The sequence below is a fragment of the Lampris incognitus genome, chromosome 12 (genome assembly GCF_029633865.1).
Source record: "Lampris incognitus isolate fLamInc1 chromosome 12, fLamInc1.hap2, whole genome shotgun sequence".
NCBI lineage: Eukaryota > Metazoa > Chordata > Actinopteri > Lampriformes > Lampridae > Lampris > Lampris incognitus.
The window spans coordinates 54,014,516-54,041,149 of record NC_079222.1 but is presented as its reverse complement, the minus strand read 5'-3'; the positions used below and the strand labels follow the sequence as shown (position 1 = coordinate 54,041,149).

The 26,634-nt window shown below is 43.9% G+C and overlaps 1 protein-coding gene across 4 annotated transcripts in view; it reads right to left on the bottom strand.

Moving 5' to 3' along the window:
• dennd1a (DENN/MADD domain containing 1A) overlaps positions 1–26,634 on the bottom strand; it is a 160,310-nt gene that overhangs the window by 37,408 nt on the left and 96,268 nt on the right. For all 4 annotated transcript variants that reach the window (XR_008811097.1, XM_056290733.1, XM_056290734.1 and 1 more), the window contains exons 15-18: positions 6,102–6,189; positions 4,299–4,339; positions 4,022–4,093; positions 3,858–3,914 (exon numbers count right to left, since the gene is read on the bottom strand). Coding sequence is in view for 3 of the 4 variants with exons in the window: in XM_056290733.1 (XP_056146708.1) it covers positions 3,858–3,914; positions 4,022–4,093; positions 4,299–4,339; positions 6,102–6,189 (258 nt within the window). In the remaining variant the exon portion in view is untranslated. The remainder of the gene's footprint in view (positions 1–3,857; positions 3,915–4,021; positions 4,094–4,298; positions 4,340–6,101; positions 6,190–26,634) is intronic.

Below are 26,634 nucleotides of genomic sequence, written 5' to 3'. Positions count from 1 at the left end.
CTGGGGGGGCCTGTGTGGTGACCCACATCTATATAACGAGAGACATTCACCTAAGAGGACGGTGTACCTTTAAGGGAAGAGGCGAGGGGTCATATAATGCACTTCCGCTTCCGGTTCACGGTTCAGTGTCGCTGTCGAATGTATGACATGCTAAGTTGGAGCTAGTAAACTACCTCGACTACGTCTACTCTCACGTCTCCTGTCTTGTTGTTTTCTAACTCCACAACATACTGTATTGTACATGTTGTATATACTGTACTGTACATGTCGTACATACTTTACTGTATATGATGTATATACCGTACTGTACACATTGTACATACTGTTAGTGTATATGTTGTATATACTGTACTGTAGACGTTGTACATACTGTACTGTACATGAAGTATATACTGCACTGTACATGTTGTACATACTGTACTGTACATGTCGTATAGTGTACTGTACATGCTGTATATACTGTATTGTACATGTTGTATATACTATACTGTACATGTCGTACATACTGTACTGTATATGATGTATATAACGTACTGTACACATTGTACATACTGTACTGTGTATGTTGTATATACTGTACTGTAGACGTTGTACATACTGTACTGTACATGAAGTATATACTTCACTGTACATGTTGTAAATACTGTACTGTACATGTTGTATATGCTGTACTGTACATGTTGTACATACTGTACTGTACATGTTGTATACACTGTACTGTACACTTTGTACATACTGTATTATACATGATGTATATACTGTACTGTACATGTTGTACATACTGTATTGTACATGTTGCATATAGTGTACTGTACATGTTGTACATACTGTATTGTATATGTTGCATATACTGTACTCTACATGTTGTATATAGACTACTGTACATGTTGTACATACTGTACTGTACATGTTGTACATACTATATTGTACATGTTGCATATACTGTACTCTACATGTTGCATATACTGTACTGTACATGTTGTATATACTGTACTGTACATGTTGTACATACTGTACTGTATATGATGTGTATACCGTACTGTACACGTTGTGCATACTGTACTGTATGTGATTTATATACTGTACTGTACATGTTGTACATACTGTACTATAGATGATGTATATACTGCACTGTACATGTTGTACATACTGTATTGAACATGTTGTATATACTGTACTATACATGTTGTACATACTGTATTGTACATGTTGCATATACTGTACTGTCCATGTTGTACATACTGTATTGTACATGTTGCATATACTGTACTGTACATGTTGTATATAGTGTACTGTACATGTTGTACATACTGTACTGTAATTGTACGTATACTGTGGTACTTCTCCCTCAGTAAGCTGCTAACAGGTACATCAGCAGCTCTGATATATTCTCTGCAACTTTGCACCTTAATATATTCCTTGTAGTGCAAACCTACGTGGCCAATAAACATGATTCTGATTAAAATGAGTCATGGTGCAAGAGGTGCACTACTACAAAACCTGTAAGCAAGTGGTTCAAAACTACCAAATATTTTTATTTAGTGAAAAATCAAACAATATTTACTAGTGTCCGTGCGAGTGTGCTCAATAATCCAGGCAGGAAGTCACAGAAGGTGAATCAGTTCACCTGGACACAACGCTTACTGATGGAAACGTTTCATCATTCATACATACACCACTTCCAAAGTGATGAAAAATGATTAAAAAGCGTCATACATCATTTTCTGTGTGGGAAGATGGCGGCGTGAACTTACGTGTGCAGCGGCCTCACCCAGTGCTGACTATGCAGCGTCTTTGTCCACATCTGTTTCTAAGTTTGTGTCCTCGTGTGAATTTTTTATTTCAATCGTCATTTTTTTTCGTTTGATGGCTGGGAGAGCTGGCGCTGGATCGGCTGAGAGAGTTTGATTTGCTGCATCCTGTGGGCCCAGGGACCACTGCACCCGAGAGGAAACACCAAGGTGGTCTGGCGGTGGCCTCGCCTAGCGTCAACTGTGCAGTGTTTTTGTCTGCATCTGCGTTTGTGTGGCGTGTGGGGGAGGTGTGTCGAAGGTGTCTGGCTGGGAGAGCTTGGTCTGCTTTGTCCGGGGGGCCCAGGGACCACGGCCCTGCCTGGAGCTGTCCCAGGGAGGAAACACCGAGGCGGTCTGACAGGACGTGGAAACTGGGCAGGCTAAGCTAACTGCTAGCCCATGCAGACCAGCAGTTCCGACAGTCATCCTGGCTGGCGTTGGCTCTCTGGATGGTGGAGTTTTTGGACCATGTTGCACTGACTGGACTGTGTTGTTAACTGTGTTTCCATTTGTTCTCTTGTGTGTTTTTGGTAGTGTTGTTTTTGGGAAATTTGGAAGTGTGTTTTTGTCTTTTGTGCTGCAGTGCTGTGAGCTGGGAGAAACCAACTTATTATTTTTTTTGGGGGGTACGCAAGTTCATGATAGAAATGACAATAAATTGTTCCTGATTTGTGATCCTGATTCCTGATTATAAGTGACCTCCTCAGTCTCAACTGGCTGCAGGTATCCCCACCCTTATAAACAATATAGTGACTGCAGGAGTCACCACCATTATAAACAATACAGTGACTGCAGGTACCCCCACCCTTATAAACAATACAGTGACTGCAGGTGTCACCACCCTTACAAACAATACAGTGACTGCAGGTGTCACCACCCTTATAAACAATACAGTGACTGCAGGTACCCCACCCTTATAAACAATACAGTGACTGCAGGTACCCCACCCTGATAAACAATACAGTGACTGCAGGTGTCCCCACCCTTATAAACAATAGAGTGACTGCAAGTACCCCACCCTGATAAACAATACAGTGTCTGCAGGTGTCCCTACCCTGATAAACAATACAATGACTGCAGGTGTCCCTACCCTTATAAACAATAGTGACTGCAGGTGTCCCCACCCTTATAAACAATACAGTGACTGCAGGTGTCCCCACCCTTATAAACAATACAGTGACTGCAGGTACCCCACCCTGATAAACAATACAGTGGCTGCATGTACCCCACCCTTATAAACAATACAGTGACTGCAGGTACCACCACCCTTATAAACAATACAGTGACTGCAGGTGTCCCTACCCTGACAAACAATACAATGACTGTAGGTGTCCCTACCCTTATAAACAATACAGTGACCGCAGGTGTCCCCACCTGTATAAACAATACAGTGACTGCAGGTGTCCCCACCCTGATAAACAATACAGTGACTGCAGGTACGCACCCTTATAAACAATACAGTGACTGCAGCTGTCCCTACCCTGATAAACAATACAGTGACTGCAGGTACCCCACCCTTATAAACAATACAGTGACTGCAGGTGTCCCTACCCTTATAAACAATACAGTGACTGCAGGTCTCCCCACCCTTATAAACAATACAGTGACTGCAGGTACCCCCACCCTTATAAACAATACAGTGACTGCAGGTGTCCCTACCCTGATAAACAATACAGTGACTGCAGGTACCCCACCCTTATAAACAATACAGTGACTGCAGGTACCCCACCCTGATAAACAATACAGTGACTACAGGTGTCCCCATCCTTATAAACAATACAGTGTATTGTTTATAAAGTTGTGGGTACACTGTATCGTTTCCCCACCCTTGAGACTGAAGAGGTCATTTAAGATGATGATGAAACGAATCTGTCAATAAACGTTGTGTCCAGATGACCTGATTCAACTTCCTGTGAGTAATTAGCAGTCTTTCCATTTGCTATAAACATTCACAATTACTATATTAATTATGAAAAGAAGTAAAAAAAAAAAAAAAAACCCAAAAACTCTGCAATGAAAAAAAAAAGAAGTACAAGGGTTTGTAGGTTGTGTAAAGAGTTTTACCTTCTGCTTGAGCCGGCTCTTGACTTCCTTTATGCCCATCTTTGCATGGTCTTTTGCCTGTAGGGGATAAGAACAGTAAGGGGACAGCTGCGGTGTGACTGTTTACTGTGACATGAGGACAGCGCAGGCGTGCTCTTCCTAATGGAGGTCAGTCGTATGCTTACAAATTTGTAAACAGTCTTCATAGCTGGGTTGGCCTTGGTCTTCATCGTGTTGAAGATAGCCCCGCCCCCTTTCTAGCAGAAGAAATACACAAATGTACACACAATGACAACAATGAAAATGTAATTCCGACTGTCCACAATAATGGATCTGATGTCAGTGGAAAAACAACACCAGGAGTGTTCTTTGTTACAGAAAGGTTTTCCTCAAGCAACAAGGGCTTAGAATAAAACACACTTCACGCTGTTTCCAAAGATGAAGCGTGGTAAACTGTCTCACCTTGACAGTGAACAGCCACTGGTGGTAAGTCTTATCACTGCCTGCAGGGAGAACAGAGGTGAGGTCACAAAGCAGAAGGTCACAGGGGACGTCCTTCCTCATGGCTGTGTGGGAAGGTTTGGTATTTAATCCAGAAGAGTTGTGCCGCACATGTTTTTGATTGTGTGTGTGAGACCACCCCCCCTTTTTCTCCCCAGTTGTATCCGGTCAATTACCCCACTCTTCTGAGCCATCCCGGTCGCTGCTCTGCCGATCCGGGGAGGGCTGCAGACTACCACATGTCTCCTTCGATACATGTGGAGTCACCAGCTGCTTCTTGTCACCTGACAGTGAGGAGTTTCACCAAGGGGTGTAGCGTGTGGGAGGAGCATGGGAGTGTTCTCCAGGCCACTGTCTTAACAGAAGGCAATAAGAAACGCCATTCCAATGGGCCTGGTGATAGGATGCAGCATGCCTCTTTCAATCATAGAGAACCATCGGTGTACGATGTGTGTGTGCGCATGTGTGTGTGTGTAATATAAAGCGCTTTGAGTGGCTGTTGCAGCTAGAAAAGCGCTATATAAATTGCAACTTGATTGATTGATTGATTGATCATGCTATACCCCCCATTTCCACTTCTACCCCGAACAGGCGCCCCAACCGACCAGAGGAGGCACTACTGCGGTGACCAAGACACATACCCACATCCAGCTTCCCACCCGCAGACACTAGCCAATTGTGTCGGTAGGGATGCCCGACCAAGCTGGAGGTAACACGGGGATTCGAACCGGTGATCCACGTGTTGGTAAGCAACGGAACAGACTGCCATGCTACCCGAAGAACCTTTGTGGGTTTTACACTATTGAATGTTCTCACTTAACCTGCTCCCTTTTGGCATTCCTTACATCCTGTCAGTCAAGCTCCAGGGAAGTGACAGACAAGGAAGTGACAGACAGGAAAGTGACAGACAGGGAAGTGACAGACAAGGAAGTGACAGACGAGGAAGTGACAGACATGTTGAATTTGGCAGTTTAATCAGTATCAAGTGTGAAAAGATGGTGCCATGTATAAGCTACAAAGGAGAGGATGGCATTGGATTGCAGCCAGCAGTAACATGCGGCAGTCTCTGGCAAGATCCCAAGGGGAAGTGAAGCACTTCCTGTTTCCGGGGTTAACGAGAGGAACTACTCAGAACAACCACCAGGGAGACCAATGCAATATGTAACAAATCTTGTTCCATCACACACATGAACAGGTCAACCTCTGAGATGATTCATGTAGCATCTCAGGAGTCGCCAACTGAACATCAGTATTTCCAGTTCTGCCTGACGGGCACTTGGAGATGTATACACGAGTTACAACATTATTTAGAGAAAAACATTTACATGTTTTATGAATTACATAAACTGCCGACAAGTATCTTCCATTGTGGGCTGCATGAGAAACACCTGCATGGAGTCAACATCAAATTAGAGGGCTGTAAAGGAGCTCAGAGCACGTGTTAACCTACAGTCTACATAATGTTTTCAGGCTCAGGCCTGATGTTGGCAGAGGTCCGTCACAACCCTGCAGGTCAGCCCTGCAGGTCATCTTTGAAAGCCCAGACATTTTCATTCTAAACCTCAAAAATGATGCAAGCTGATGTGTTTTTCCCTTGTGTTGACAGTTGTTTTACAGGCTGGCTTTAAAATAACTTAAAATTACATTTTATACACATGTATTTATTATTAGAAGATTCATAAATAATGTTATCAGTATTCATTTTCAAATTTCTAACTTTAAAATCATTTTGTAACAATTTTAGATTTTGTACCCATGCCTCACCTGCATACTCCCCCATGTTGATCTCCTCCTCAAAGACATCGTTGAAGCCCTCTCCTGAGTTCAGCAGGTCTAGACGGCCATCTATGAACTGCAAGTAGAAGACATCATCACATCTATGAACTGAAAGTAGAAAGACATCATTACATCTATGAACTGAAAGTAGAAAGACATCATTACATCTATGAACTGAAAGTAGAAGACAGTACTACATCTACATCTGGTTACAACTGCCAGTCCCTATTTGACCATCACATGTCTTAGCGTTGTGTTTCATGCCCAACCCAAGCAAAATATTGTGCAGTGTATGGAAGGGATGGCATCACATGCAGCGATAACACACACACACAGACAAACACAGACACACCACATCTCCTCTACTAGAGCAGTACGTTAGGTTCCGTGCAGCGAGCGGTTAGCAGGTCCTTCTGCAAGTCAGTCGTACATGTACACATGATCCTGCTGCTTATAATGAGAAGGTGATAACAGAAACAGGCCTTTAATAAATGTTTCTGATACAAAGTACAGTGAAACAGATGCCTTGGTTCCTTATGAGTGGCTTACGTCACATGAATAACACAGGCTAGGGGTTATGATAGTGACTGAAAGCTTTGGCAAAAATTATCCCTGTACACATGAAAAAAAAAACAAGTAGAAAAACCAACAAAAATTGCTCAACTTGATAAAACATGTGTTACAAGTTGCATTCCAGAGAAAAACTCTGACATGGAAATGACATTGCTAGTCTTTGCCTGGTCTTGCTCGTCATATAGCCCCCCATGTAAGCAGCACGAGGTGTTTGTCCCCCAGCTTTCCCTCCTTCCACAATCTTTTAACCTCACCACACTTCTGTGTATTCCTGCTCTCCATAATGCTCATCTACATTCTATAATGCTAATCTAAATTCCATAAAGCTAATCTACATTCCATTATGCTAATCTAAATTCCATAATGTTAATCGACATTCCATAATGCTAATCTAAATTCCATAATGTTAGTCTACATTCCATAATGCTAATCTACATTCCATAATTCATCCATCCATCCATCCATCCATCCATCCATCCATCCATTACCTTAACCGCTTATTCTGCTCTCAGGGTCGCGGAGATGCTGGAGCCTATTCCAGCAGTCATTCGACAGCAGGCGGGGAGACACCCTGGACAGGCCACCAGGCCATCACAGGGCCGACATACACACACACACCCATTTATTCCCAGGGACAATTTAGTACGGCCATTTAGCCTGACTTACATGTCTCTGAACTGTTGGAAGAAACCAGAGACCCCAGAGGAAACCCACGCAGACACGGGGAGAACATGCAAACTCCACATAGAGGACGACCCGGGATGACCCACCAAGGTTGGACTACCCCGGGGCTCGAACCCAGGACCTTCTTGCTGTGAGGCGACCGCTAACCACTGCACCACCGTGCCACCCTACATTCCATAATGCTAATCTAAATTCCATAATTGCTCATCTAAATTCCATAATGCTAATCTAAATTCCATAATGCTCACCTAAATTCCACAATGCTCACCTAAATTCCATAATGCTAATCTACATTCCATAATGCTAATCTAAATTCCATAATGCTAATCTAAAATCCATAATTGCTCATCTAAATTCTATAATGCTAATCTAAATTCCATAATGCTAGTCTAAATTCCATAATCCTAATCTAAATTCCATAATCCTAATCTAAATTCCATAATGCTAATCTACATTCCATAATGCTAGTCTAAATTCCATAATGCTAATCTAAAATCCATGATGCTCACATAAATTCCACAATACTCATCTAAATTCCATAATGCTAATCTACATTTCATAATGCTTGTCTAAATTCCATAATGCTAGTCTAAATTCCATAATGCTAATCTAAAATCCATAATGCTCATCTAAATTCCATAATACTCATTTAAATCCCATAATGTTAGTCTAAATTACATAATGCTAATCTAAATTCCATAATGCTAATCTAAATTCCCTAATGCCAATCTAAATTCCATAACGCTCATCTGAATTCCATAATGCTAATCTAAATTCCATAATCCATCCATCCATTATTTTAACCGCTTATCCTGCACTCAGGGTCGCAGGGATGCTGGAGCCTATTCCAGCTCATCTAAATTCCATAATGCTAGTCTAAATTCCATCATGCTCATCTAAATTCCATAATGCTAATCTAAATTCCATAATGCTCATCTAAATTACATAATGCTCATCTAAATTACATAATCCATCCATCCATTATTTTAACCGCTTATCCTGCACTCAGGGTCGCAGGGATGCTGGAGCCTATTCCAGCTCATCTAAATTCCATAATGCTAGTCTAAATTCCATCATGCTCATCTAAATTCCATAATACTCATCTAAATTCCACAATGCTCATCTAAATTCCATCATCCATCCATCCATTATCTTAATCGCTTATCCTGCTCTCAAGGTTGTGGGGATGCTGGAGCATATTCCAGCTCATTTAAATTCTATAATGCTAGTCTTAATTCCATAATGCAAATCTAAATTCCATAATTCTAATCTAAATTCCATAATGCTCGTCTAAATTCCAGTATGCTAATATAAATTCAAGAATGCTAATCTAAATTCCATAATGCTAGTCTAAATTCTATCATTCAAATCTAAATTGCATAATACTCGTCTAAATTTCATAATGCTAATCTTAATTCCATAATGTTCCTCTAAATTCCATAATGCTAATCTAAATTCTACAATGCTCATCCAAATTCCACATTGCTCGTCTAATTTCCAGAATGCTAATCTAAATTCCATAATGCTAATCTAAATTCCATAATCTAATCATAATTTCTTCCTGTCTTCTGCATCATCCTCTGCCACACCAGCCATCTGCATGTCTTCCCTCACCACATCCATAAACCTCCTGTTGGGCCTTCCTCTTTTCCTCTTTCCTGGCAGCTCCATATTCAGTATCCTTCACCCAGCATCTCTCCTCCACACATGTCCAAGCCATCTCAATCTTGCCTCTCTTGCTTTGTCTCTAAACCGTCCAACTTGAGCGGTCCCTCTAATATAATGGTTCCTAATCCTGTCCTTCTTTGTCACTCCCAATGAAAATCTTAGCATCTTCAACTCTGCCACCTCCAGCTCCACCCCCTGTCTTTTCATCAGTGCCACTGTCTCCAAACCATATAACATAGCTGGTCTCACAACCATCTTGTAAAGCTTCCCTTTAACTCTTGCTGGTAGCCTTCTATCGCAAATCACTCCAGACACTCCACTCCACCCTGCCTGCACTCTCTTCTTCACCTCTCTCCTGCACTCCCTGTTACTTTGGACAGTTGACCCAAATTATTTAAACTCATATGCCTTCGTCACCTCCACTCCTTGCATCCTGACCATTCCACTGTCCTCCTTCTCATTCACGCATAGGTATTCCGTCTTGCTCCTACTGACATCCATTCCTCTTCTCTCCAGTGCATACCTCCACCTCTCCAGGCTCTCCTCAACCTGCACCCTACTCTCGCTACAGATCACAATATCATCTGCAAACATCATCGTCCATGGAGACACCTGCCTGATCTCGTCCGTCAACCTGTCCATCATCATTTGCAAACAAGAAAGGGCTCAGAGCCGATCCTTGATGTAATCCCACCTCCACCTTGAACCCATCTGTCATTCCAACTGCACACCTCTCCATTGTCACACTTCCCTCATACATATCCTGCATCACTCCTACATACTTCTCTGCAACTCCCGACTTCCTCATACAATACCACATCTCCTCTCTCGGCACCCTGTCATATGCTTTCTCTAAATCTACAAAGACACAGTGCAACTCTTTCTGGCATTCTCTATACTTCTCAATCAACATTCTCAAAGTCCCAAGCCCGGACAAATGGGGAGGTTTTGCGTCAGGAAGGGCATCCGGTGTAAAATCTTTGCCAAATCAAATATGCGGATCATAAATCTAAATTCCATAATGCTAATCTAAATTCCATAATGCTCATCTAAATTCCATAATGCTCATCTAAATTCCAGAAAGCTAATCTAAATTCCATAATGCTAATCTAAATTCCATAATGCTCATCTAAATTCCATAATGCTCATCTAAATTCCAGAAAGCTAATCTAAATTCCATAATGCTCGTCTAAATTCCATCATTCTAATCTAAATTCCATACTGTTAATCCAAATTCCATAATGTTCATCTAAATTCTATAATGCTAATCTAAATTCCATAATGCTCATCTAAAATCCATAATACTCGTCTAAATTCGAGAATGCTAATCTAAATTCCATAATGCTAATCTAAATTCCAGAATGCTAAACTAAAAGACTCTCACCCTCCTTCAATTATTGTTGTCGATGAACAACCCCACATACCACAAGACTGTATTGTTTGCAAGCTACAATAGATTTCCACATACTCTACATGTTGAGTACACCAAGTAGTGAGTTTACTACCCAGAAGCCTTAGCAAACACTGAAACATTAACCTTCTGATTAGGTCTATATTTAAGTAAAACATTACAAAATGTCAAAAGGTGAATCATTTCATCTGGACACAACTTTCATATATACAGTGCATCCGGAAAGTATTCACACCCCTTCACTTTCCCCACATTTTGTTATGTTACAGCCTTATCCCAAAATGGATTAAATTAATTTTTTATCCTCATCAATCTACATACAATACCCCATAATGACAAAGTGAAAAAGGTTTTGTAGAAATTTTTGCAAATTTATTAAAAATAAAAAACTGAAATATTGCATGTACATAAGTATTCACACCCTTTACTCAGTGCTTGGTTGAGGCACCCTTGGCATTGATTACAGCCTCAAGTCTTCTTGGGTATGAAGCTACAAGCCTGACACACCTATATTTGAGGTATTTCTCCCATTCTTCTCTGCAGATCCTCTCGAGCTCTGTAAGGTTAGATGGGGAATGTCGCTGCACAGCTATTTTCAGGTTTTTCCAGAGATATTTTATGGGGTTCAAGTCTGGGCTCTGGCTGGGCCACTCAAGGACATTCACAACGAAGCCACTCCTTTGTTGTCTTGGCTGTGTGCTTAGGGTCGTTGTCGTGTTGAAAGGTAAACCTTCGCCCCAGTGTGAGGTCCGGAGCACTCTGGAGCAGGTTTTCATCAAGGATCTCTCTGTACTTTGCTCCATTCATCTTTCCCTCGATCCTGACTAGTCTCCCAGTTTCTGCCACTGAAGAACATCCCCACAGCATGATGCTGCCACCACCATGCTTCACTGTAGGGATGGTGTTAGCAAGGTGATGAGAGGTGCCTGGTTTCCTCCAGACGTGACGTTTGGCATTCAGGCCAAAGAGTTCAATCTTGGTTTCATCAGACCAGAGAATCTTGTTTCTCGTGGTCTGAGAGTCCTTTAGGTGCTTTCTGGCAAACTCCAAGGGGGCTGTCATGTGCCTTTTACTGAGCAGAGGCTTCCGTCTGGCCACTCTACCATAAAGGTCTGATTGGTTGAGTGCTGCAGAGATGGTTGTCCTTCTGGAAGGTTCTCCCATCTCCACAGAGGAACGCTGGAACTCTGTCAGAGTGACCATTGGATTCTTGGTCACCTCCCTGATCAAGGCCCTTCTCCCCCGATTCTTCAGTTTGGCTGGGCGGCCAGCTCTAGGAAGAGTCCTGGTGGATCCAAACTTCTTCCATTTACAAATGATAGAGACCACTGTGCTCTTCAGGACCTTCAAAGCTGTAGAAATTTGTTTGTACCCTTCCACAGATCTGTGCCTCAATACAATCCTGTCTCGGAAGTAAACAGACAATTCTTTTGACTTCATGGCTTGGTTTCTGCTCTGACATGCACTGTCAACAGTGGGACCTTATATAGACAGGTGTGTGCCTTTCCAAATCATGTCCAATCAGTTGAATTTACTACGGGTGGACTCCAATCAAGATGTACAAACATCTCAAGGATGATCAGTGGAAACAGGATGAACCTGAGCTCAATTTTGAGTGTCATTGCAAAGGGTGTGAATACTTATGTACATGTAATATTTCAGTTTTTTATTTTTCATAAATTTGCAAAAATTTCTACAAAACCTTTTTCACTTTGTCATTATGGGGTATTGTGTGTAGATTGATGAGGAAAAAATGAATTTAATCAATTTGGGAATAAGGCTGTAACCTAACAAAATGTGGCGAAAGTGAAGGGGTGTGAATACTTTCCGGATGCACTGTATATATATATATATAATTGTTATTATTATTATTATTATTATTGTTATTATCATCTATGCAGAGGTTACTTAGATGATGATGAAACTTTTCTCTCAATAAACGTTGTGTCCAGATGAACCGATTCAATTTTCTGTGGTTTGCTCCCTGGATTACTGAGCATGCATATAGACATTAAAAATGTCATGTCTCTGGATCCCCAGGTTAATGTTACATGTTTATGTTTTGAAGTAATACTATGCACTCATCATATTATCTCTAGCTTCTTTTAAATCCCATCTTAAAACTTTTCTTTTTATGAAAGCTTTTACAAATGTTTGATATTTGTTTTTATTTATTAATATTGTTTTTATTTTTGCTCTTACTTATTTGGTCTTGCTCTTATTTTTGCCTTGTCTGGTTTTATTTCTTTGTAAAGTTCTTTGTAACATTGTTTTAGAAAAGTGCTATATAAATAAATGTATTATTATTATTATTTAAACACTTCGGGTGTCTAGAAAAGCGCTATATAAATTAATGATTATTTTTTATTATTATTATTATTATCATTATAAAAATGTCCTTTAACTTCATGCCATAAAACAACATAATAAGCGGGCGGGTCCATTCCTTGGGCCTAGGGGTAGAATGAGGTACAAGTCCATTTGATGGACGGTGCCTTTCTTAGGATATGAGATGTTCGAAGTAGTGCGATCTTCTGTACTTCTTGTATTCTGATGTTACCTGGGATCCGTTGGTTGTAGTTATCCTTCCCTTTTTTTACAAGTCCCAGGGCTCCTATCACTACTGGTATTGTTGTGGTTTTCATTCCCCACATTCGTTCAGTCTGGATTTCAAGGTCTTTATATTTCAACAGTTTTTCAGTTACTTTTACTGAGGTGTTCCTTTCAGTCGGGATGGACATGTCGATGAGGAGGCAGCTTTTTTCTTTTTGGTTCTTGGTGGTGATGTCTGGTCTGTTGGCCTTTATCTGAAGATCTGTCTGTACTGGCATGTCCCATAAGATTGTGATGTGGTCTTTTTCTGTTACTGTTTGGGGCTCGTGCTCGTACCGTTTTTCTTTTGTGTTGATGTTGAATTCTTTGCAGATGTTCCAGTGCAGGTATGTGGCGGCCTTGTTGTGTCTTTGTATGTATTCAGTTTTGGCCAGCTCAGGGCACCCTGCCACGATATGATCAATGGTTTCCTGGAATCGACCACATATCCTGCACGCTGGGTCTGTGCCATCTTTGAGCATTTTGCTCCGGTAGTAATTGGTCTTGATGGCCTGGTCTTGGGCAGCGATGATGAAGCCTTCTGTTTCGGCTTTCAGCCCAGCTGTTTTGAGCCATTGGTTGGTCATATGTTGGTCTACACCTTCTCACCTACTCTTTTTGGGTATTGCCCGTGCATTTTTTTCCCTTCCCATTTTTGTTTCATTTGTTCTTGGGCGTGACTCTTTGCTTTTTGTTTAACTTTTCGGGCGTGGATGGTTGGAGCTTCATTTTCAGGTTGCGGTGTTTCAGGGAGTTGGAGTTCTCTTCTGAACATTGCGACTTTGTTAGCTATGGAGTACTTTTTGTTTTGTTTTTCATGCTCTCTAGCAATCATGAGAAGGGGGTCATTTTTGGTGTTAAGGTAAGTATCTAGGCCTATTGTTGTTGTATTGTAGGCAGTTTCCAGCTGGAACAGACCCCTGCCACCCTCGTTTCTGGGGAGGTACAATTTATCCACATCTGATTTTGGATGGTGCATCCTCTCTAAGGTGAGTATTTTCTTGTTTTTCTATCTAGTTTCCTGATCTCTTCTAGTTTCCAGTCGACTATGTTGAAGCTGTAAGTTATGACTGGTGTAGCCAGGGTGTTGATGGCTTCCATTCGGTTGGATGCATTGAGTTGGGATTTTGTTACCATTCGTATTCTTCGGCAGTACTCCTTTCTGATCTTTTCTTTCATTTGGGCCTGTTGTATCCCGTCCCTTTTGTTCACTCCCAGGTATTTGTATGTGCCTTCCTGTTCTAGGTCTTGGACGGTTGTGTCTAGGTCAATTTGGATGTTTTCGGTGGTGGTTATGTTTTCCTTTTTTGAATGTAGCTTTGGCACATTTGTCTAGTCTGAACTCCATTTTGATGTCGTCACTGAAGCCTTTTACGATGGTCTAAAGGCCAGTTTGTTCTTGGTCATTCTTGGTAAAGGTTTTCAGGTCATCCATGTAGACTAGATGGTTAATAGTGCATGAACCTGTAGTATAACCATAGCTGGTGTTGTTCAGGAGGGAGGATAGTGGAGTAAGAGCTATGCAGAAGAGGAAAGGAGAAAGAGAGTCATCTTGAAATATGCCACTACTAATGTTGATGTGCCTTGAATGTAGCATCCTGTCTGTGTATTTTAGAACAAGGGTTGTTTTCCACTGGTCCATATTTGCTGTTAGGAACTGGATAAGGATTGGTGATATTTTGTAGCTGTCAAGACATTTTAGTGTCCAGTCATGGGGTAGAGTCAAACGCCTTCTTATAGTCTATCCAGGCTGTTGTCAGATTTTTCTTCCTCCTTTTTACTTCCTTAATGATGGCCTTGTTTATTAAAAGCTGGTCTTTGCAGCCATAGCTCCCTTTTCAACACCCTTTTTGTTCCATGGGAAGTAGGTTGTTTTCTTCCAGGTGTTTGTAAACTCTTCCGGCGATGATGGATGTTAAGATCTTGTAGGTTGTAGGGAGACATGTGATGGGAGAATAGTTTTTAGGGTTTTTGGTGTCTTCTGTTTTGGAAAGTAGGTAGGTGGCACCAGTTGTGAGCCATTCAGGGCAGGTTTCTGGGTTGCTGATGCATCCATTGTAGGCGTTTGTCAGATCTTGGTGTAAAGATGGTAAGTTCTTGATCCAGAAGTTCGCTATCCCGTCATTACCAGGGGCTTTCCAGTTACTTATTATTATTATTATTATTTTTTTTTATTATACTTTAAGTGTTGTGTTTTGGGTGTCTAGAAAAGCATAAATAAATGTAATGATGATGATGATGATGACGATGGTAATTATTATTATTATTATCATTATTAAAGTCAAGCATGAGAACTGTTCTACCCAAATATGAGAACTTTGATTTATGAGTATTCCATACACGCAGTAGTGTATTTGATTGATCAGTTTTTGGTTCATAACATGTATCTCCCGTAAGGTTATAGTTGCTCCATAATCCAGGTAAGGTAGTGACAGAAAGTCCAGATAAAACGATTAACTTTCTGTGATAAGGTAACAAATGTAACAAACATTCATTTACAGATGTCTCCATGCTGCTTAGTCATAGCACATTATATATATTCAAATTCTGATTCTGAAAACTTTATTTAGGTTTCAGGTCCAAATCTATCCAGACCACACACACTCACAGACAAGCGGCAATCAGCAGTATGTCAGAGACAACAAACAGATCAGTGCACGCAGAAGAGATGCACTCTGGCGCTCTCGTGTGGCCATGCATGCAGAAGAGATGCACACTGGCGCCCTCGTGTGGCCATGCATGCAGACTCACAAGAGGACCATGCGAAGGATAAAAATGCACATAAGTTAAAAGAATAGAATAAATAATAATTAAATGAAGCATCCTAAGAGGCATTGCACGTTACATTCCACCACTACAGACTGAGCGTACAGACCACCAAGCCATGTGAGAAACAAACAAGGTATAAACCAACTTGTGGTTTAAACTAAACAAAGCATTTATTTAAAATGACTACTCTCTCGGGGGCGCTGCTGAGCAGGCTTGATGTAGGACGTGTTTTGCAGGTGCTCCGCCGAAATGTGACTTAATTTATACTTTTTTGCACTATTTTGCACTTTTGTAGCTTTTTGAGCTTTACTTTTGCAGCTACTTGCTTTAAGTGATTTTTTTTCGACTGAGGACGATCTATGATGGCAAATAGAGGGAAATCCGACGCTCCCAAATCAGGTCGCGGCAACAAGCCTCGGCTTTCTTCTGAGCCAGAACCCCAGCAGCAGCTAGATGCTAATGGAGCCCTGCTAATGAATATGAGGCAGATGATGGACGAAATGCGCTCCGATATCATCAATAAATTTGAATCCATCGTCTCGGGTGCTGTCAAAAGAGAGATTACGGCGGCTCTGGAGTCAATCGAAGCTAAACTGGCCTCTCAGACTGAGACTATAACTGACCTCGAGCGCTCAGCTAACGACCATGATAGCAGGCTAGCCGACCTTCAAGCTAATGTTAGCACACGTAACACCCTGGTCGACTCTCTCTCCAGGAAATGCGAGGACCTGGAGGGGCGGTCAAGATGGAATAATGTACGCCTGGTTGGCCTGTCTGAGGGTCTGGAAGGCCAGCGACCCACCGAGTTTACTGCCCAACTCTTACAAGACCTATTGGGACTTGATGACAAACCTGTACTGGATCGGGCCCATCGTACCCTCCGTGCAAGGCCCAAAGATGGTGAACCTCCACGTCCGCTTGTTATTCGGGTTAACCTGTTTCAAGTTCGGAACCAGATTCTGCGACGTGCCGGGGAAGCCTCTCCTCTCTCCTACAATGGCGGGAGGATCTCGATTTTCCCGGATTTCCCTCCAGCGGTGGCCAAGAAACGGGCCGCCTTTGCCAAAGTGAAAAAGGAGCTCCACTCTTGCCCAAACATCAAGTTTGGTCTTTTCTACCCGGCAACGCTTGGCATTACCTTACCCAGCGGACAAGCTCACAGGTTTGATGACCCTGCTTTGGCATCAGATTTTGTTGAGAAAAACATTAAAAAAGTTGTCGATCCTGATGCAGTTTAGCTGACATGCTAACTGGCTAGTTGGTTAGCCGCTACTGCCAGGTGATAAGACTACATTTCCCATAGTGCCTTGCTTCAGGGACGTTAGATTGCCTACGGTTAGAGACCAGTCTATGTTAGAGACTGACGTTACCACTGTTTTCTGTTCACTTTTCGCTGCTTTTTTTTAAAAATCTTAAGTTGTTTACAGTTAAAACTTGAATACACGTTTGCTGTTTAATTATGCATGAATACTTCAACTTCGAAGTTTTAACAGGAGTCACTTTCATGTTAAGCTTGTTTGATGCTGCAAATTCATGCTGCTTGTCTACTTTTTCTAGGGTGAAATAGTTACATGTAGCTGCTTAGACCATACATATTTACATTATTAGGCTATAAGCCTGTTTATTATTGTATATTTTTATTGTTTCCTTAAAATGTCACATTTTCTTAGTGGACGCAGAGTAGTGTTTGGTGGGTTTTTATCAGAGCTACAAGGAGGCGTGATAGTTTGTGTGTTTTTTGGGGTCAAGTTGCGCGCATCCCGTTTGGGGGGATGCTTCTGCCAGTGGGTGGGTGGAAGGGCTTTTGGTTTTGGTTTGGTTTTGTTTTTCGTTTTTGTTTTTGGTCCTCTTTTTTCTTTTTTCCCCATCAGTCAGGCATTTGTTTTCAGTGTTATGTTCTACTACTGTCGCGCTGCCCTTGTAAATAGCACTGTATATGCTTAGTCATGTCTCGTACTAATTTAAAAGTGCCTTAATATGGGGGGGGGCATTAAATTTGTTAGTTTTAACTGTAAAGGACTCAATAACCCCATAAAACGTAGCAAGGTGTTGCATCATCTTCACACTCTTGGTGCTCAGGTGATCTTTTTACAAGAAACCCATTTTAAAGCTTCTGATCATGCCAGATTGAAAAGGGGATGGGTGGGTCAGATATACCATTCTACATTCCAGGGCAAATCACGGGGGGTTGCCATTCTGCTGCACAAATCTGTTCCATTTATTTATTCATCTGTTATTTCTGATCCAAATGGTAGATTCGTTATTGTTATTGGCTAAATACGTAACACTCACTTGATTTTGGCAAATGTATATGCTCCAAATTATGACGACGAGGCCTTTTTTAAACTTCTCTTCTCAACTCTCTCTGATATGTCCTCACACTGTTTGATTTTAGGAGGTGACTTTAATTGGGGCTCAATCCTCAGTTGGACCGCTCCTCCTCTAAGGTTTGCTCACCTTCGAAATCTGCCAAAGCAATCCAGTCTTTCATGGAAGAGTTTGCAGTTTCTGATGCCTGGCGCTTTTTCAACCCTTCTAAAAGGGAATATTCTTTCTTCTCCCATGTGCATCACACTTTCACCCGTATTGACTTTTTCTTGGTTGATAATAGACTACTTTCATCGGTGTCAGACTGTAAATACAATGCTATTGTTATATCTGACCATGCTCCAATCTCAATGAACTTTTTTTTTAAAAACATAATCAACACGCACTCACCATGGCGTCTTAATACACGCTTACTATCGAATGAGAATTTTGTTAACTTTGTTTCACAACAGATTGACTTTTTTGTGAGTGTAAACAAAACACCTGATGTGTCTGCTTCTTTGCTGTGGGAGACATTAAAGGCATATATTAGGGGGGAAATAATTTCTTATTCAAGACATGAGAGAAAAGTTAGAGAGGAAAAATTATCTAGGCTGGCAAAGAGTATTTCTCAACTTGATAACTTGTATGCTTCCTCCCAGTCCCCAGATATTTACAAGGAACGTCTCTCCTTACAAGCTGAGTACGATGTCCTCATGACTCATCGCACTACTGAGCTCTTGCTCCAGTCGAAATCCCGGTTCTATGAACATGGTGATAAGGCCAGCAAGCTATTATCACACCAGTTGTGCCAAATGGCTACATCGCGTCACATTTCTCAGATCCAAACAGATTCAGGTAAAACAACTGACCCTTTAGAAATTAATAATATTTTTAAGGAATTTTATGTATCTCTTTACTCTTCTGATCAAGGTCCGTCGCCTCCTAATTATGATACCTTCTTTGAAAATTTAGATATTCCCTCTATTGGTCTATCAGACGTGAAAGTATTAGAGAATTCAATTACTATTTCAGAACTTCACGCAGCTGCTACATCTCTGCAAAATGGGAAGTGTCCAGGCCCAGATGGTTTTCCGTCTGAATTTTATAAGTTTTGGCACAAGCTGGCCCCTTTACTATTAGATATCTTTAACGAATCACTTGTCGCTAGACGTCTTCCTCAAACTCTTAATCAAGCCTCTATTTCTCTCCTCTTGAAAAAAGACAAAGATCCCTTTGCTTGCTGCTCTTATCGCCCAATAAGTTTACTGAATGCTGACTTTAAATTGTTATCCAAATTACTAGCACTACGCCTTGAATCTGTTCTCCCTTCTATAATTTCTCAAGATCAAACAGGATTTATGCGAAATAGGCATTCATTCTCTAATCTTAGATGTTTGTTCAATGTAATTTATAATACTCCATCTTCTGACACTCAAGAGGCTTTGATATCTTTAGATGCCGAGAAGGCGTTCGATAGAGTGGAGTGGAATTATCTTTTCTTCACTTTAGAGAAATTTGGCTTTGGAAAAAACTTTATTTCATGGATTCGGTTACTCTACTCTTCTCCACATGCTTCAATCAGGACGAATAATATTAACTCTGACTACTTTCGCCTTTTCCGCTCTACAAGACGGGGCTGCCCCTTAAGTCCTTTGTTATTTGCTATTGCCATTGAACCCCTTTCAGTAGTGCTTCAATCCAATCCCCATATTACAGGCATAGTAAGAAATGGCATGGAACTGAAAGTCTCACTTTACACAGATGATCTCCTTTTATACGTTTCTGGCTTGCCCACCTCTGTCCCTGCTATACTCGCCACTCTTCAGTCGTTTAGCTTGATATCGGGATACAAACTGAATTTGAGCAAAAGTGAAATATTTCCTATTAATACCGCCGCTAACGATTATTGCTTGCATACTCTACCCTTTAAGATTGCCCAACACAGTTTCACATATTTGGGAGTTAAAGTCACGCAAAAAATGGAGGATCTTTATAAAGCAAATTTTGCCCCTTTGCTGACCCGAATTAAAGGGGATTTGGATCGCTGGTCCGTTCTTAATCTTTCTTTGGTTGCATGAGTCAATACGGTCAAAATGAATATTCTCCCACGCTTTTCCTATCTATTTCAATGTATATCTCTTTTCTCCCTCAGACGTTTTTCCACAAAGTGGACAGCATGATCCTGGAGTTTGTATGGAATAAGAAAGTTCCTAGAATGCGTAAGCAATATCTACAAAGGCCAAAACTGCTCGGTGGCATGGCACTGCCTAACTTTAGATTTTATTATTGGGCTTCCAATATAAGAATTTTTAAATCCTGGCTTCAACTTGAGGCCTCTCAACCCCCTCCAGAATGGCTTATCATAGAATCCAATTAGGCTAAACCTGTGTCGTTAAAAGCTTTGCTACACTCCCCTATCCATTCCTCCACACCTCCATATACTAAGAATGTAATTGTTAAAACATCTCTTAAGAATCTGGGTTCAGTTTAAGCGCTTCTTTGGCCTACAGACTTTTTCTACCTATGCTCCACTAGCCGCCAATCATGTTTTCCCTCCTTCCCTGATGGATAGTGTTTTTTTAAGGTGGGAAAGGTTTGGCATCAACACCTTTAAAGACTTGTATATTGATAATGTTTTTGCCTCTTTTCAGCAATTGTCAGACAAATTTTCACTTCCTAAGCAACATTTTTTCAGATATCTGCAGGTCCGGAGCTTTGCTCATAACATGTTTCCCATATTTCCCCACCTACCTAATGATTCTGTTCTAGATAGTTTCCTGACACCAATCCCAACCTTAAAAGGCTCCATCTCATAAATTTATAACCAAATTTATCTTTTACGTCCGGACTCCTTAAATTCCATTAAGATGTTATGGGAGAAGGATTTGGGGGAGGCAATATCAGAGGAAATTTGGGCGGAGATTTTAAAACGAGTTCATAAATCCTCTATTTGCGCGAGGCATAGCCTTATTCAGTGTAAATTGGTTCATCGCACCTATTATACTAATGCCCGTTTGTCAAAGTTCTATGATGGGGTGTCCCCTGCATGCAACACATGCCAGCATTCACCTGCAGATCTTATACATGGCTTTGCCCATCTTTGCATAAATGTTGGACAGAAGTTTTTAATATAATTTCTGTGATAAGTGGGGAAAAAGTTGAGCCTGATGCTTTTGGTGCGTTGTTTGGAGTCTTTCCTATGTTACCAACTCTCTCTGCAGTTAAAAAAGACCTCACTTTTACCACTTTTTTGGCAAGGAGACTAATAGTAATTAAATGGAAGTCACAGGTGTCACCTTCTTATTTTCACTGGGCTCGAGACGTTCTCTATTTTCTTAAATTAGAAAAACTTCGACTTTCACTGAGTGGTTCTGCTGATAAATTCCAGAAATTATGGGGTCAATTTTTTCAATTTATTAATCACATAAGTTTCCCATTTATCCTGGACTGATAAACTTTTTTATGGTTTACAGTGCTACTGATGCTGGGCAGCGTGCAGTTTAACTGCTGTTATACCAATGTATTGTGGCGTGTGTGGGTGGGTGGACGCGTTGGTCCTTGGCTGGTGGGTCGGGCCCTTTAGTCGGGGCGCTGGCCCGTGTCTCCCGCTCCGCGGGCGGCAGCGTTGGCCAGTCGGCTGGGGGTCCGGCCCGTTGGTCGGGGCCGGCGTGTCTGCTTGTCAGTGCGCGTTACGGTATTGTATAGTGGGGACACCACTGTTTTCTGACTGATGTTTTGTATTTGGGTTTTTTTTCTTTTCTTCTTTTTCTCCCTCCTCTCTCTTTTGGCTGCGTTTTTGTTTTTGTTTTTTCCTTTTTTATTGTTATTTTCAGTTTATTTTCTGAGACAGTAATGCTGTTTTTGTTATAACATTTTTGATTGTCACTTTTTTACAGTATTTTGATAATAGAGAAGTTTATTTTATATGTACATATACATATATTGTGGCGGACACTAGGGGCTATGCCTCTCACCCAGCAGGACTGTGAGCTGGGGGCGTGGTTTACGTTCCCGGGCTCGCCGGGGCAGGGTTGTTCCTGCTTTAGTTGGTTTTTGGATTTGAGGAATAAACATCAAACTCGCCTTGGTCTCATGTGTTTTTCCTCATTCCTGCCACATTGGTGACCCCGAATTGAACATGTTTGGAGCAGAAGATGTGTGTGAATCCACTTCGGCCACGCCGCCCCAACTCTCACAGCCGGCCGTTCTCGCCGCGGCTGTGAAACTCCCAGAGTTCTGGAAGAGCGACCCGGCCTCGTGGTTCCAGCATGTTGAGGCGCTGTTCCACCAGCGTGGAATCTCCGCGGACAACTCCAGATACTATTTGGTCGTCGCTGCGCTGGACCAGCAGTCCACACGCCGGGCCATGCAGCTGTTGCGCGCCCCTCCGCAACACGATAAATACGTCGCCCTCAAACATCTTCTGCTCCGGAGGTACAGCCTATCTGCCGCAGAGAGGGCAGATAGAATCCTTTCCCTATCCGGTTTGGGCGACGGGACGGCTGTGGATCTCATGGACAATACGCTGTTGCTGCTAGGCTCAGACGAAGGTGGGTTCCTTTTCCCGCACGTTTTCTTGCGCCAGCTCCCGTCTCCTGTGCGCGCGGCTTTGGCTAACTCCCCGTGTCTGGCCGCTGGTGACTGCTGAGATTTGGCTGAGGAGGCCGATCGGGTCCTGCTGGCTACCAGACGGGTCTCTGTGCAGAGTGTGGCATCGGAGCCTCTGCAGCCGACGTCGGAGGACGCGGACCCGGCAGTGGTGGCTGGAGTGACTGCCCGGAGACGGCGCAGGAGAGGCCTCTGTTTCTTCCACCAGCGGTTCGGCGGCAAGGCGAGGCGCTGCGTCCCTCCGTGCACGTTTGAGACGGCGGGAAACTCCAGGGCCAGCGCTCAGTAGCAGCTGTGGGCGCTGGCGGACGTAGTGAGCTGCTCTTCAATAAGGACACGATGTCAGGAAGACGGTTTCTGGTGGACTCAGGCTCGCAAAAGAGCCTACTCCCTCCTGCTAAGACAGACAGGTCGGCCGAAGGCGGCGGCCCACAGTTAAGTGCAGCTAACGGTTCGTCCATTGCGACGTTTGGCACAAGGTTGGTGACTGTTTGCTTCCAAGGGCGCCATTTTGAGTGGGACTTTGTAGTGGCCGCCATTACTGTTCCTATTATCGGCGCGGATTTTCTGTGTGCTAATGGTCTGCTGGTTGATGTTGCAAACCGCCGTTTAATTGATGCTGTGTCTTTCGCCACTGTTCCGTGCGAGACAGGGGGAGCCGGGCCGTTAACACACGCTAACTTTTTAGCATTAGGGGATGTTTTTCAGCGTTTGCTGGCGGATTTTCCATCGGTGACTACACCTGCCTTTTCCACCGCGGTTACTAAACACGGGGTAGAACATTTCATTCCCACTCTGGGACCTCCCGTTTTTGCGCGCGCGCGGCGCCTCGACGCGGTAAAATTGGCTACAGCCAAGGAGGAGTTCGCCATCATGGAGCGTCTGGGTATAGTGAGGCGTTCCAACAGCCCGTGGGCCTCGCCGCTTCACATGGTGCCCAAGGCGGATGGGTCGTGGCGGCCTTGCGGCGATTTTCGCCGCCTGAACAACGTCACCGCCAATGACCGCTATCCCATCCCACACATACAGGACTTTTCCATACGCCTGGCAGGTACCACTATTTTCTCTAAGGTGGACTTGGTGCGCGGCTATCATCAGGTTCCCGTGCGCGCAGAGGACGTGCCCAAGACCGCAGTGATCACCCCGTTTGGGCTTTTTGAGTTCATGCGCACGCCTTTTGGCTTGAAGGGGGCAGCGCAAACCTTTCAGAGGCTGATGGACTCGGTGTTGCGTGACCTTGATTTCGTGTTCGTTTATCTCGACGACATATTAGTGGCCAGTCCGTCAGCTGACGAGCACCTGGCGCACCTGAAACAGGTTTTCCGTCGTCTGGACGAACACGGCCTGATAGTCAACCCGGCCAAGTGTCAGTTTGGACTGCCGGTGATTGACTTCTTGGGTCACCGCATTTCGCCGCAAGGCGCGGTCCCGTTGCCTTCTAAGGTGCAAGCGGTGGCGGAATTTCCCCGCCCGGTCTCTGTTAAGGTATTGCAGGAATTCTTGGGAATGGTGAATTTCTATAACCGTTTCCTCCCTCGCGCTGCCCACCTCCTTCAGCCACTTTAAGAAGCCCTGCGGCTTAAGAAGGCTAACGACCCTGTCGACTGGACTCCTGAACAGGTCCAGGCCTTTGACGGAGCTAAGTGCGCCCTGGCGAACGCTGCCCTCCTCGCCCATCCCACACCCACGGCGTCCATAGCTTTAACAACCGATGCATCTGACATGGCCGTGGGGGCTGTGGTTGAACAGCGTGTGGCGAATGCGTGGCAGCCACTCGCATTTTTTAGCCGCAAACTGCGAGATAGCGAGCGCAAGTACAGCGTTTTTGACCGGGAGTTGCTGGCACTGCACCTTGCAACCCGGCATTTCCGCTTCCTGCTGGAGGGTCGCCCATTCACGGCTTATGTGGATCATAAGCCGCTGACTTTTGCCATGTCCAAGGTGACTGAGCCGTGGTCTGCTCGTCAACAGCGCCACCTAGCGGCGATCTCCGAGTTCACAACGGACATTCAGCATGTGGCCGGGAAGTCCAACCCTGTTGCCGATTGTCTGTCGCGTGTGCTTGTGTGTCCTGTGCACCTCGGTGTGGATTTCTCCGCTATGGCTGCCGACCAGCCCAGTGACCCGGACGTCCTTGCCCTTAGGTCAACGCGTACCGGTCTCAAGCTAGAGGACGCTGTGATGCAGGAAGGCAGTCCTGCCCTCCTCTGCGATGTCTCCACCGGCCGTCCCCGCCCCGTTGTTCCAGTGGCCTGGCGCCGTCGAGTTTTCGATTCGATTCACTCCCTCTCGCACCCTGGAGTTCGGGCATCGGTGAAGTTGGTCGGTTCCAAGTTCGTCTGGCCTGGCCTCCGCAAGGACGTCAAGGGGTGGGCAGCTGCATGTGTAGCGTGCCAGCGCGCTAAGGTCCACCAGCACACTAAATCGCCCCTCGAGCCGTTTCCGATCCCGGCCAGATGTTTCGACCACGTGCATGTGGACCTGGTGGGCCCTCTACCTTCTTCACAGGGCTTTACACACCTGCTCACAATGGTAGATCGGACCACCAGGTGGCCAGAGGCTGTCCCTCTATCCTCCACAACATCCTCGGATGTTGCACGCGCTTTTCTTTCCTCCTGGGTCGCCCGTTTCGGCACTCCGTCAGATATCACCTCAGACAGGGGCCCCCAGTTCGTGTCAGAGCTCTGGTCGGCACTTGCGCGATCCTTGGGTGTGCAGGTACACTGCACTACCGCGTATCACCCTCAGGCTAACGGGTTGTGTAAACGTTTTCACCGGTCGCTCAAGGCAGCGCTGCGCGCTGCGCTCTCGGATGGTAACTGGGTGGATCGTTTACCTTGGGTTATGCTCGGGTTGCGTTCGGCTCCTAAGGAGGACCTCGACGCGTCACCCGCTGAGCTGGTGCTCGGTCAGCCACTCCGCGTCCCTGGGGAATTTTTGCCTGGGAGTTCCGCTCCTCGACCCCGTCCGACCGTTTATCCTTTTTTGTCCGACAGCACTCGGGTTCCAGGCCCCGTTCACCACTGTTTTCCACGGTCGTTCGTGCCTGCGGAGCTCATGTCGGCTCGTTTTGTTTTTGTACGGCATGATGCTCACCGCTCACCCCTCCAACCCCCATACGATGGCCCATTTCAGGTTCTTGAGACGGGTCCTAAGGGTTTTGTGCTAGATATGGGTGGGCGTAGGGAGCGTGTCATGCTTGATAGGCTTAAACCGGCGCACAGGGTGGCAGGCGAAGTTGTGTTTCCGGCCCAGGTTCCCCGTCGGGGTCGTCCTCCTTCCAGGACCCCGGCAGTGTCTTCACGGGTTCAGCGTTCTGCTTCTCAGCCGGCTTTGGACTGTGTTTCACCTACTGTTTCGGCTGAGGGACGGCGCAGCCGTTATGGCAGGCTGCTTAAGCCTCCAGTGAGACACTAAGTTTCTTTCCAGGAGTCCCTTCTGGATGTTCGGGGGGGGGGCCTGTGTGGCGGACACTAGGGGCTATGCCTCTCACCCAGCAGGACTGTGAGCTGGGGGCGTGGTTTACGTTCCCGGGCTCGCCGGGGCAGGGTTGTTCCTGCTTTAGTTGGTTTTTGGAGTTGAGGAATAAACATCAAACTCGCCTTGGTCTCATGTGTTTTTCCTCATTCCTGCCACAATATATTTATACCTGTTTTGGATAAAAACATTTTGTAATGCACTGGTGGCGCACTTGTATTTTCATGTAAAACTTAATAAACAAAGTTAAAAAAAAAACTGAAAAAAAGACTACTCTCAACATTTAACAGCCTGATAGCAAAAGGAATGAAGGACCTAGAATAGCAATTTGTTTTCTTAGGGGGTGCTTTAGGAAAGAGTTTATATTATAGAAATACATAAAATGCATCTGGACATATGTGAAACTGAAGTGGAAAGTTTTGAATTGTT